At 43.2% G+C, this 12,526-nt stretch overlaps 1 protein-coding gene across 1 annotated transcript in view; it reads right to left on the reverse strand.

Moving 5' to 3' along the window:
• Positions 1 to 239: 239 nt before the first annotated feature.
• xkr7b (XK, Kell blood group complex subunit-related family, member 7b) overlaps positions 240 to 12,526 on the reverse strand; it is a 121,745-nt gene continuing 109,458 nt past the window's right edge. The window contains exons 3-4 of the mRNA XM_049580414.1: positions 11,292 to 11,511; positions 240 to 3,534 (exon numbers count right to left, since the gene is read on the reverse strand). Coding sequence (XP_049436371.1) covers positions 2,727 to 3,534; positions 11,292 to 11,511 — 1,028 coding nt within the window. The 3' untranslated portion in view covers positions 240 to 2,726. The remainder of the gene's footprint in view (positions 3,535 to 11,291; positions 11,512 to 12,526) is intronic.

Consider the following 12,526-nt stretch of genomic DNA (forward strand, 5'->3'; position numbering starts at 1 on the left):
GCAAACGTTCTGTTGCTGCCGTCTCTAGAGCTAAGCACAAGGCAAAACAGCAGCAGCTATAATGCCACACTGAGCCATTTAACGGTCCCAACAAACTCACACCAACGCCGAAATGGCTCAACTCGGTAATTAAACCTGTTAGGTAACATCAGCTATGTGATACTAACAAATGGCTCTGTCACTGTGAGCGAGATGGACTATGTAACAAATGGCTATTCTACACAATTTCATTCATACTACACACCACTCCTTTCACATTATGGGTATCGAATGAAGTACTCAATCGATATCGGTAGCACTTTAAGGGTACAGGTATTTATAGTGGTATTATAATAACCCAATGCCTAGTAGTATCAAGACGTCTTTACTCACACAACACCTCCTTCTGATCCTTTTCACGCAGGGGTGTTGACTCCCGAACGTTCCGGCTCTCCTCCAGATCAGCAAACTTTCTGTTGCTGCCATCTCTGGAGCTCAGTACGAGCTAAAACAGCAGCAGCAGCTAAAATGCAACACCAAGCTGTTTAACAGTCCCAACAAACTCACACCAATGCCAAAATGGCTCAACTTGGTAATTAAACCTGTCAGGTAACATCAGCTATGTGATGCTAACAGATAACCCTGTCACTGTGAGGGTACAGTCAGACTCTCTGTCCCCACCTTGGAGCTCACACTCCTGCAGCAGCAGCTACAATCCATCCGAGATGCAACCAAAACATTCTAAAGTATGGCGATACTACACACTGCTCATTTTACATTTTGGGTATTGAATGAAGTACTCTATCAATATCAGTATTGGTATCACTTTAAGGATACAGGTATTGATACTGGTACTGAGATTTTTTAAAACAATACCCAGCCCTAAAACCCACGTCAACGTCCCATCTGAAACAAGAAACAGCAGCTATTGCTAACTAGCTAGCCTGCAAAAACAATCCTGGTGCTTTGCATCTCAGAGTTTTTGTTAGCAATTTGCTTTGAGCACATATTGTTATGTGTATTAACCGTTTACTGGATGAGCGCTAGTGTTTTCACATTCCAACAAACTGCTCGAGGATTCAAAGTCTATTGACATGGTTAAGAGACGTTTGTCATCAGCTGATGTTCTCCCCAAAAACCAAACACTGGAAAATGTTTTCATAGCATAATGAGGTTGCTCATGATACCCTTCATACCCCTACATTGTATGTATTCCAAGAAAAGTGGACAACATTTAGACTCTCCCGAGTAAATGAAGCTTTTTCATCCAAAAGTCATTCATCACCTAACTACAGCTTATTATAATAGCTTATAACTGACATCTGTATTTATTCGACTGTACATCACAGGCCTGTTTGTGGTGAATTACGGCATGCCATATGGTGGTAGCCATCGCAGAAGTCGTCCACCTTACATCCTGTCCTGATTGATTTTTCCAAACAAGTCCTTTCTCAGGTTGGGGGGGGGGGGGTGACAGAGCAGCTGGGATGTAAACAGCGGGACTTTTGCTATGGCTGTTTCTGTATCACATATGAATGGGTGACTGTTTTCACTTGTATCTCAGGCTTACATTTCAGAAACCATGTGGACTTGCGAGCCTACGTTTGATGGGTCCTCGTGCTCCCATGAGACTGGAGCCAAATGAACGAGACAACATTTCTCTTTAGACACCACGGACAGAATGCTTAAAGGACGGTTACCAAGGTTTGTGAGGGACATGCAACCTTTTGGAAGCATGGTGGTATGGGAAAAAGAAAAATGCTTCCTCTCTGTTTCTTTGCTAAAACAAATGAATTCCTATTTACTGTATGTATACTCTGTTAAGTCACTGAGTTTACTACAATATGAAGTATACTCAGTTTGCAAAGAATTAAAGGTAAAAAGAAATCTAGATGTTTTGGTTAAAACTGGGCTAAATGTGGCTAAAAAGTGAGACGTCTAAGCTAAAAATAACCATTGTTTCATTCACAGTTTTAATATATTTCAACCTGTAGTTATGTCCTGCTTCACTGAAATACACAAATGTAAGTGCTGTTGAAACATGTCTAACCTATTATATGTAACCTAGATCTCTAAAAACCTAGACACATCTTTTCAACCAAATTTAGCTCAGTTTTAACCTAGATGTCTGGACGTCTTTTGCCCTGCAAATCACTAAAGCAAAATTTATGAGCTAGTGAGTCCCCATTTTCTGTCAGTGTCTAATTTGCTACCAAACCAAACGATTGCATGTCCCGTACAAACTCCAGTCTCTCTAAAAGTTCCCTGGTAAGTCTCTGTTGAGTCTCCGGGGTCCAAGACTCAAGTTCATGCAGCAGACTGTTTCTCAATTATCTCAAACTGCGCAACTTTGTTGCTCTCAAATCCTTTTACTTCTTGTTCTGACCATGCAGGATGAAACTAAATCTAACACTCCTTGGTCCCAGGATGAGAGATTAAATTTCTCACCTCCAAGCTTTTAGAAAAGACGAAGATTATCCCAGTTCAGTGTTACTTCTTTCACTTCCCACGGCTCATTCATGCTACGTACTCCCGAACTGCGCCCTAAGGGGAGAGCTTTGGTCCCAGATTGCGCTTCACATTTTACAATCAAGTTTTGACAACCTCTTTTAGAAAAAAGGAGCTGCCTGACACTCTGTGTCTTCTCTCCATGCTTCTCCTGGTGAAGGTAGTCCTGGGATGAGAACTGATCTCAGGCTCAGCCTTGGTCCCAGACTGCACTTTTAAGTTTAAGAGCCCCTGTTGGCTTAAACAGTTGTCTCATATTCTAAAACCTCTTTGCTGCCCATCATGCTACTCCTGTACTGTATCCTCGGGCTGGTGGCTGAGGTGGCCTCCAGAAGCAGAATGGTCTTGCGGAGGCGCCGATCGATAAAGTGCGCATCCCAGGCCGGGTAGCGCTTCCTCGGTAGGTCGATTCGGATCACGGGGCCCTCCTGTGCCCGGCATTGTGAGGAGGTCCTGTGAAGAAGTGCAGGAGAGGATGACGGAGAGGGGCGTACCTGGAAGACAGGCAGGCAACTGTCTCTGTCCCTGTCCTTGTCGCGCTCTCCGGGAACCGGCTCCCCTGTGTCTTTAGTCCTGGGGAGAGTCCTTGGAGGGCTGGTTATGACCATGTCTGTTTGGGACCCTTGGGATGGGGTGAGACAAGCATCAATCACTCCTGCTACCCCTCCCGCACCCACCGCGCCCTCATCCACACACCCTCCCCACTGTGAGCCCAGAACGGGCCCATCGGGGTGCAGCCAGCAGTAGTACACCAACATGAAGAAGGTTCCCAGGGCAAAGCTGCAGGCCACCAGGCATACCACCACCAGGGCGTAGGAGTCGGAGGTGTGGGGGCCGCGGTACGTGTACCAGGCGGCGGTCAGTGCCACGTTCTCAGCCAGCGTCACAGAGTAGTAGACGGTCATACGGAAGCGGCTGGGCCCCTCCTTGACATTAAACCAGCAGAAGATGTAGATGATGCCCACCACCATGTTGTAGATGATCTCCTCCCACTTGGACATGCAGAAGTCGGTCTCACCTTGGATGATCCAGAAGGTCATGACGCACCTGAAAGAAAACATAATAACAGTAGTACAGCACTGGTGTATTTTATGATGACTGGCACTGAGAATAATGTGGTAACTTAGATGGTCAACTTCAAAAGGACTTCATAAGGGACCAGGAATTTTCTGTTTCCTAAAAGAGAACTTCTTTTCTTTGTAGTCATACCGACATCCACTTTATTATTTCTACACCATCACTACGACCATCCCTCATGTTATTTCCAGGGGTGCAGCGCTATTTGTTAAAGTATCTGAGTGGACCCATGATGCATGCAAATGGTTGTGGCTCATTTATCCGAATGCATCCTTGGTTGTTCGTAGTAACTTGCGTTGATACTTGGCATAGACAATAAACACGGATATTAAAAATTGATTAAAGTTAAACTGAACACTTTTACAAGGACACCTGTGTGTGCTGTTCATGTTTTCAACAGCTGCTGTCACTATGAGCAAACATGACGTATTAAGTTAATAGGTCACTTGTTAAACCATAACCTGCCAGCTATCGGGACTTTGTAAGCTACTTGCAATGTGCTGTTCAGCAATGTCCTAAAAACCTGCCGGTTCACTACCCTGGAAATCCAGAGTTCTCGCGAGAGCACAATTTGAATTTGCTCAGCGAGTCCCTCTGGCAATGAGAAATGATGCTCATTACCTATGCCCATGAAACCGAGCTGCACCAATCACATCAGTGTATCTGATATAGGCGGGCCAGAGGCGAGCTAAACAGATGATGACAGCGCTGTGACGACAAAGTCCGGAATCAGTCAGTAAACACTGCAAGATGGCTACGGATGAACACCAGTTGTTTGAAACGGCTTTGGCCGCTACAGTGAACGAGTTAGACTTGGCTTTTTCTCTAAAAGAGGAACAGAAGACGGCGCTCGAGTCTTTCCTTTGCAAGAAGGACGTTTTTGCTGTTTTGCTGACCGGATACAGCAACAGTCTAATCTACCAGTTAGCTCCGCTGGTAGCTAAACTCTGGATACGTCACGCCGTGTATTGTTCTGATTGGTCGTAGTGTTATCCGATTGTGTGCAGTGATATTTACAAATGCATGCTTGGTGCCGCCCCTCGAGTTGGGCCATTTTCATTACTCATAGCCAGACCCTAAATCTTTCTAGATTTGGGTCTGGATTTCCAGGCTACCGGTTCACACCAGTGCAACTAGATGAGATGGTGTATCATCTCTATGCAACAACTCTCTGTACTTCTGTTCTGATCTGCAGCTTTTCAGGTTTATTTTGTGGCTGAATATAATTTGTAGCTTGATGCTGTTTTGTCCTAATTTGTAGGATGTAAACAGAGCAGTGATGATTGGCTGTTGAAACAGGTGATGTGCTTGTGCATGACATAGGCTTTAGCAATGACTGGATCTTCAAGCCTTTAAAAACACGTACATACATTTCAAGCGGATTAAGCCAATATAATAACGAATATTCTATTTCAACACTTGGAGTGCCATTGCAGTGCGCTCCGTCAGCACTGCATCCCTGCAGTAATAACCACCCCTGGTTAATACTGCAGCTGCACATTCACCCACTGTAATAACACCACCTTATAGAGGTAATAAAAGAGGCTTTGTGAGTCCTGGTGATGCATTTTTGTTTTGTAAGAATAATGCTTGATCATTATTAAGACTCCAGGGGAAGAGGATCAAATTGTCATAAAAATTTGAGGTGGGTAATTATGATGATGATTTCTAAAGATGGCCATATAAGAAATATTAATATCTAACTAGAAAAGTGCAGATCTCCACCAGGCGGCTGATCACGGCAACTCTAGACAATTCTTATAATTTCAGCAAACACAATGCAACATGTTTAAGAAGCATCCCAGAAGCTTAAAAAATACACTCCTTGTCTATTTTTGATGGTGCCATGGTGTGTTGCACACAGCAGATGGAGTTCTCCTTCTAACAGACACTGGATGTGAAATATAGATACAATATAATAAGGTGGTCTGAATGTATTTTTAATGTGGAAATCAGCCAGAAAATCTTTGATCACCTGCAACTAAAACAGACAAAGAAAGGAAACCATTTATCTACGTAGCTGAAGAAGAAATATAAAGGAAGAATGACCAACAAAATCTGCAAGTCTACAAAATCTACTGGGCGTAACACTCCGCTTCTAAAATGTCGTGTGGACGACAGAACAAAACCATGTAGCAGCTGAGCCTGGTGGAGCTGACCTTCCACTGTGCTACAGTGGCAGCTAATTCATCTTGTATCGTGCCTAACTTTAGTAATTCATAACATATCAGGTATGGAATGAAATGAGACCAAACTCTTCTGTGGATGTCAGTTTTTGAGACACAGCAAAGGACAAAATGTGGCCCACTACAGACAGTACGGCTTGTTGTTTTTAGCTGAGCTGATTTCCTGAACCCTTGTGGCCCCCATCGGCTAGTTCAGAGCAGTGAGGAGTCTGCAGTCACGGACGGTATACAACAGTCAATAAAACAGGTTTTACAACAACTGTTGGCAACCACGAGAGGTCCTTGAGCATATAGTAATAGATGTGCACACAAAATATGAGACTGGTCCAGTGTAAGATTAGCTGCTAACAGAGGGAAACACGCACACACACATTTTCTTTTGGATTTTGCTCACCTCTATACGCGTCCCTGTGTCATAACATAAAATAGATTTGCACACAATATATCTTGCTGTATAACGGCCCGACTGCTATAAAATTTACTGAGCATATTTATGCTCCCAAGGGCTCCAAAACTCCTTGAATTTTTCTGACCTCATAACCATTCCTCCTACACTAATCTTTCATCCTCACTACAGGAAAGGTTCTGAAAATGTAATTTGCTTTTTCCAAAACTGTAACATTGTGGGGGCGAATATACCAAATGGGTGCTTTGTGATGTAATTGTGGTTAAATAAAGTGTCTGCTTGGACACTTATTTAGCTGTCAGTAGAAATGATTAAGCCTCTTGGAGAAGAGAAAGACACAGCAACAAGTTGTCTCTGACTACAAGTTAATGTATCTTGGTGATTCCAAAAAAGCAAATATCCCCGACCAGGGGCGGAGCAGAGGGGGGGCTGCTGGGGCCCCGATTGTTTTTCAGAAGCCCTGAATCTATGCTATTCCCCGAAGAAAGCTAATATAATGGAGTAAATGTTCTTCTGTTGGCTAAATATGCAGTTCAGAGTATTGAATACCACATTTACTTGGCTTTGCTGAGGAGCCTTGATATGCAGCTAGAGCAGCCCAGATTATTATGGCATGGATTCAGATGTAGCAGATTTGTCAGTTAAACGTTCATTCTGTTAACTCTACTTCAGCATGGTGAAGCAAAAATAGGTTTAGTCCAAATTCCTACCCTGCCTAAGTTATGTAACTTGAAAAAAGTAACACTGGGTGAATTTTGGCTCTTTTTAGGTGGCAGGACGGAGGATCAGTCATCTCCAACATTTGCTGTGTTGTGGTTTCAGAATGATGAAGACAGTTGGAGAACAATCAGATGCAAAATAGGATGCAGTCTGTACAGGGTGATTTCTTTTCCTTGGCAACTGTCATCCATTATTTGTAACTGCTTATCCTATTCAGGGGCACGGGGGGCTGGAGCCTATCCCAGCTGTCATTGGGCAAGAGGCGGGATACACCCTGGACAAGTTGCCAGACTATCACAGAGCTGACACATAGAGAGAGAGAACAATTCACACTGAAGCCCTTTTTACACAGAGATCGTGTTATAGGGATGCTATGCAGTTCCTTCATTATGCCGCCTTTGTATTTTTACACAGAGCCAAATGACGGCGGCATCATGCCGCTCAAGTGTGTGATTTTAGACAGCATGTCGGCATCAAGGAAGCAAAACAGGAGTGATTGGCGTGACACGTAACACTACAGCGTTGGCCCCTTTAGTGTAACATATAACATATGCCTCGGCAGCGCTTTCTAAACAATAACAATGGCAACGTAATAATAATAATTTACCTTCTCTGTTATATGATATGTGTGTATGTGGTTTCGTCCTCTGTTTGGAAGGTAAGGAGCTTCTGGACCTCATTATTTCCCCAATCTGCGGACATTTTCTGCTGTTGTTCTTTTTCTTCTTTGAGTTAGCTGCTAACTGCTATCAGTTATTTTATAAATCTCCCACAGTTGGTCACATGCAAAACAGCAATTATACCTTTTATAAAAGATGACAGGACAGCATAACAATGGGAAATTGTGAAAAGGAGCTTCGCGTTTACACCTTCTGGCAATTTTTAAGTCACCAGTTAACCTCACCTGCATGTCTTGGGAAAAAAACCCAGGCTGACACAGGGAGAACAAGCAAACTCCCGTGTTTGAACCCCTTGCTGTTAGGCACCACCCTGCCACCCAGGCAGCTATCTTTTTTTTTTAAAATTATTTACAGTTTTAAAAGATTTTTAGGCATCCTATTTTCTCAAGTGCCTCGAAAAATAGTACATATAGTTGCCGTAAATGGAACAAAAACTCCCTACAGGGGAGAATACCCCCTTTCCCCTTTAGGTTTGGGTTGAGCCCTGAGTATTTACAACAGCTGGCTCTGCCTCTGACTCCATCTATCATGCACATAATTTTTTACAGGATGCTGCAAAGCGAGACAGAACAGAACAGAAATATCTTAATTTGCAATGTGCTGTTGTAAAACATCTCCTAGTAATTTCACACAGTGCATTTATAGTGATTTAAATCAGTTATCGGGATATAAAGGCTCATTTCATCTGAAACATTTGACCCAAAGTTAAATCATGACAAGATGAGACATTGATATTAAAATATCAGCTTACAGAAGATCACATTCTGTCTGCACCACTTTCATAAATCTATAAATAACGACAATAAATGGGGAGGAAATTTATAAATCAGCAAAATGAGTAAGTGTCCCTCCTTGGGGGACAGACCCAGCAAAGTGCAGAGAGAGCTATTTGTTTTAACCACAGTTGTGACTTAATATTGCTAATGAGCGAGAATGGGCTCATGTTAAAAAAGAAGATATTTACAGTGTTTATTTAAGAAAGATGTTTGACTGCGTAACACGGTAAAGCGCAATGTATCTCAGTAAATTCACTGTTGTATGAGTTTCTACAGGCTCTGATTCTGGAAACAGACTGCTTGAATAATGTATTCTCTATTTCTGCTGGTGGACCTGAAGTTCAGATACAAGAGGACTTAAACCCAGCCAGCGTTTGTATGTGGGGCCAATGTGAGTTGTAAATGGGCCGAAAATGGGCCCTGAATGGGATTGTCAAAGGGTTCATACTGGCCTCATGCTAACTGCCCACATGGGTGGGTCTACCCAAGTAGGCCCCACATGGGTTATAGGCAAAATGGGCATCTTATGTGGGGCCCACTTGGCCAAACCAACCCATGTAGGCAATTAGCATGAGGCCAATATGAACCCACTGACAATCCCACTCAGGGCTCATTTTACAGCCCATTTACTGCCCACATGGGCCCCACATACAAACGTTGGCTGGGTACAATTTTTGTTGAATGTCAATGCAACCAGTCAATTATTTGTAAACTTGTACGACACACTTAAATGATAAAACATTTTCATGGTTACTATAATTGAGAGAAACGACTTGAAATATCAATGGTAAACTGTCAATTAGTTAACTGCCTAGAATCTTTTTGACTGGTTATGCACGTCAATCTATTGTATAAAAATTGCTGCTCTTCAGTTACTGCACTGTGCACCACCAGGGTCTGGTGGAAGCTAATGTTAGCTAATGGCACCACTTATTAGGCGATTTCTGTTTGTAATGCCGTCATGGGTTCGATTCCCGGCCAGGTCATACCAAAGACTATAAAAATGGAAACCATTGCCTCCCTGCTTGGCACTCAGCATCAGGGGTTGGAATTTGGGGGTTAGATCACCACGTGATTCCCGAGCGCGGCACTGCTGCTGCTCAACGCTCCCTCAGGGGATGGGTCAAATGCGAAGAACAAATTTCACACACTCAGGTGTGTGACAATCAGTGGAACTTTAATCTTAACACCAAACACGATGCAAATTTTTGCGTCACGTCACATGCAAGAGTTTGAACGTGAGAGTATTTAGTGCTGACTTGCCTTTTATTTGTAAATTACTGCATCATATGCACGTGAAATCATTGAATCGACGAATGAACTTCTGGCGGTACATCCTTGGCGTCATACTTCCCTGGAGGATCTCAATGCTGATTGGCTATTGTGGTGCGAGTTGGTCGCTGAAATACAGATTTTTCAACTTTTGCAATGAGCTTATGACCCACAGTCGTGCTCCTCGCTTCATTTGTGTATTTCAAGTCATGTCCTTTCGCGCTGCCCGGCTGGAATTCACGTCTAATCGCTTCTTTACATGTGATGCACTCACGCGAATTGGCTACGGTTACATGATGGCTTCTCATTCGGAATGAAATAAATCTGAATGAACTCATTCGGAATTAAAGTCTTTCCAGGTAGTTTACATGAGAAATATTCATTCCGAATGAGGGTTTACACGGGAGATCAGTTTGATTGCCTTTATTCAGGTCTGCGCAAGGTTTGGGGCAGGGAAGGTTTCTGATTGGATAGGGGGCGGGGCGGATGTTACGTGTTACGTTTACCGGAAGAAAACACTGTAGCCTGTGCCTTTTTCGGGCGTGTTTTGCTCATATTCTTGAAGCAGCAGTACGACAACAACCCTGTTCTGCTAATGCTTCGTCTGTTGAGCAGGAGAAGGGAGGTAGAAAACCGTGCTGCTGTGGCGAATGGAAAACGGTGAGTGCAACGAGTCCGACTGCTCTATCTCAGCCCGTTGGTATGCAGCCCGTTGCTATGCGCGCTATATACGTCATCGCGAGAGAAGGGCAAGGAAACGAGCATGCGCAGAAAGACCGGAATGAACTTAAAGAGGAATGAGTGTATACATACACACAAAATTCTTTCATTCGGAATGACAAACGGAATAAACCACCCCCTTTAATCGGATTTAATTTTCAATCGGAATGACCACTTTTAATTGGAATGGCCTTTCATTCCAATTAAAAGTGCCATTAAACTGTCCATGTAAACGTACTGACACGAATTGTTTTATTTGCGCCTGGTGTGAACACAACATTAGTGCCATTAGCAGTGTCAGCACAGCTAATGGTGCAAACATAGTTAACAGTCCTAAAGGTGGTTGTGTGGCTCAAAATGAAGCCACTTACTCATCAGAGTGACCTGGGGTGAGACTGAAGGGTGGGCACAATGTTTCCAAGTGAAGAGCTGTGCAGTGCTGTAACTGAAGAGTAGCAAAATCAACCTACAGACTGACATGTGTAACCACTGGCACCACTAGCAGTGCAAAGCGGCAAAAGCTAATGTTAGCTAACCAGTAGTGACTGGACATACGTGGGCAGTGGGCACTATGTTTCCGCATCTTAATGTGGCTAGCCAGCTGTCTGTCAGCAAAGCTAACAGCAGATAAGATAAAGAGTAAGATACTGACATTATTAAACATTAAAATTTCACCACTTCTAAATGGATAGCGTGTTGATATGTGGCGCTAAAACTCAATATAGTGCTGGACTAAATAGAAAAGCCTCTTGAGCCTCTTGTATTTCACATGATTCTGCATTTTTTAAAATGAACTAATTAGGTTCTGGTTAATGGGTGTCAGCCTGTCAAAAGCAAAATTGAAAATTAATTAATTTTCTCCTGAAAATTATTAAAAACACATCTTAATTCATAACTTTCTATGGGTCAAATGCTAAGCTTCTCATCGTGGACCCAAAGTCTTTGCATCAGGTCACATATGGCGCACCAGTGGCTGACGATGAAAATGCCGAAGTAGAGCTGGAAGACGGATGCGAAGAGGGCGAAGGCCACTGTCCTCGCCCCGATGGTGAAGAAGTGCCACAGCATTTGGGTGATCACGGCCTTGTAGGACATGGGCAGCTTGTCGTCGCGGGAGTCCCGGAGAACCTTCTGGTAGGAGGCGATCATCCAGGCCAGAGAGACCAGGGAGGCCGAGGCCGAGAGACCTGGAGGGACAGACGAAGAGAGAGAGACAGAGAGAAAAATAAGAGGAAGAGAACAGAGGAAATAGAAATACAAAGACATTTTGGTGATGAAGAGGGAAAGGAAAGAAAGAAATAGAGATAAAAAAGCAGATAAAACAAAGTCTGATTATAACAAACACACTGGAATCAAACACCAATATTTCTGTCAAAGTAACTCTGAGGCTTCAATTCGATTATTGTGCACTAACAAAAATATCTGCAGAATAAAGGTATTGAAATTTAAGGCTTCTGTATGAATCCACTAAAAAGCAAATATAAACAGTGAACAATTACCTAATGTATTTTTAAGGTAGAGCATGACAGGAAATACTAACATGAGAATCTTAAGTCCGGGTCCATTCATGAGCTTTTTCGAAGCTTTTAACCACCAAGTGTGACGGCCATGACAACTGACCAACTCCACCAGCTTATGTAAGCTGCGAGCTTTGTAAATAGCCAGTGAGTTTATTAGGGCTGCCCCCTAAAGGTTGACCAAACGTTGGTCGACCAGAAACGTCATTAGACGGCAAGATTTCATTGGTCGCTTAGCTGCAGAAAACAAAAAACAAAAAAGTGAAACTCTATTAGGAGCTATGCCTTGTCAAAATAAATCAAAACCTTAATTTGAAAGGACAGACACAGGAAGTGTCCACGCTCAGCAGTCAGACAGCTCACAGATATCTCTCCCTTCCTCTGTAAATATTCAGTCTGATAAACACGGGAAAGTCGATCATGTTCGTGCAGGGCTACCCAGAGCTTTACAACTGTCCCACAGATAACAGGCCTACACACTTATAAACAGCGCCTGGAAGAAGATCAGCTCTGCACTCAGGACTTCAGGTAAACAGGCTATATGATGTGTGTTATACAACTTGTGCAGAATAACTTTATTCCGTCGTATGCTCAGTACTTTACACGTGCGTTTTTGCTAAAACATTACTAATTAAACCACTCATCATTTATTACGCAGAGTTCAAACGCATGCACTTGCCCAGGC

The sequence above is a fragment of the Epinephelus fuscoguttatus genome, linkage group LG7, assembly GCF_011397635.1.
Source record: "Epinephelus fuscoguttatus linkage group LG7, E.fuscoguttatus.final_Chr_v1".
Taxonomy (NCBI): Eukaryota; Metazoa; Chordata; class Actinopteri; order Perciformes; family Serranidae; genus Epinephelus; species Epinephelus fuscoguttatus.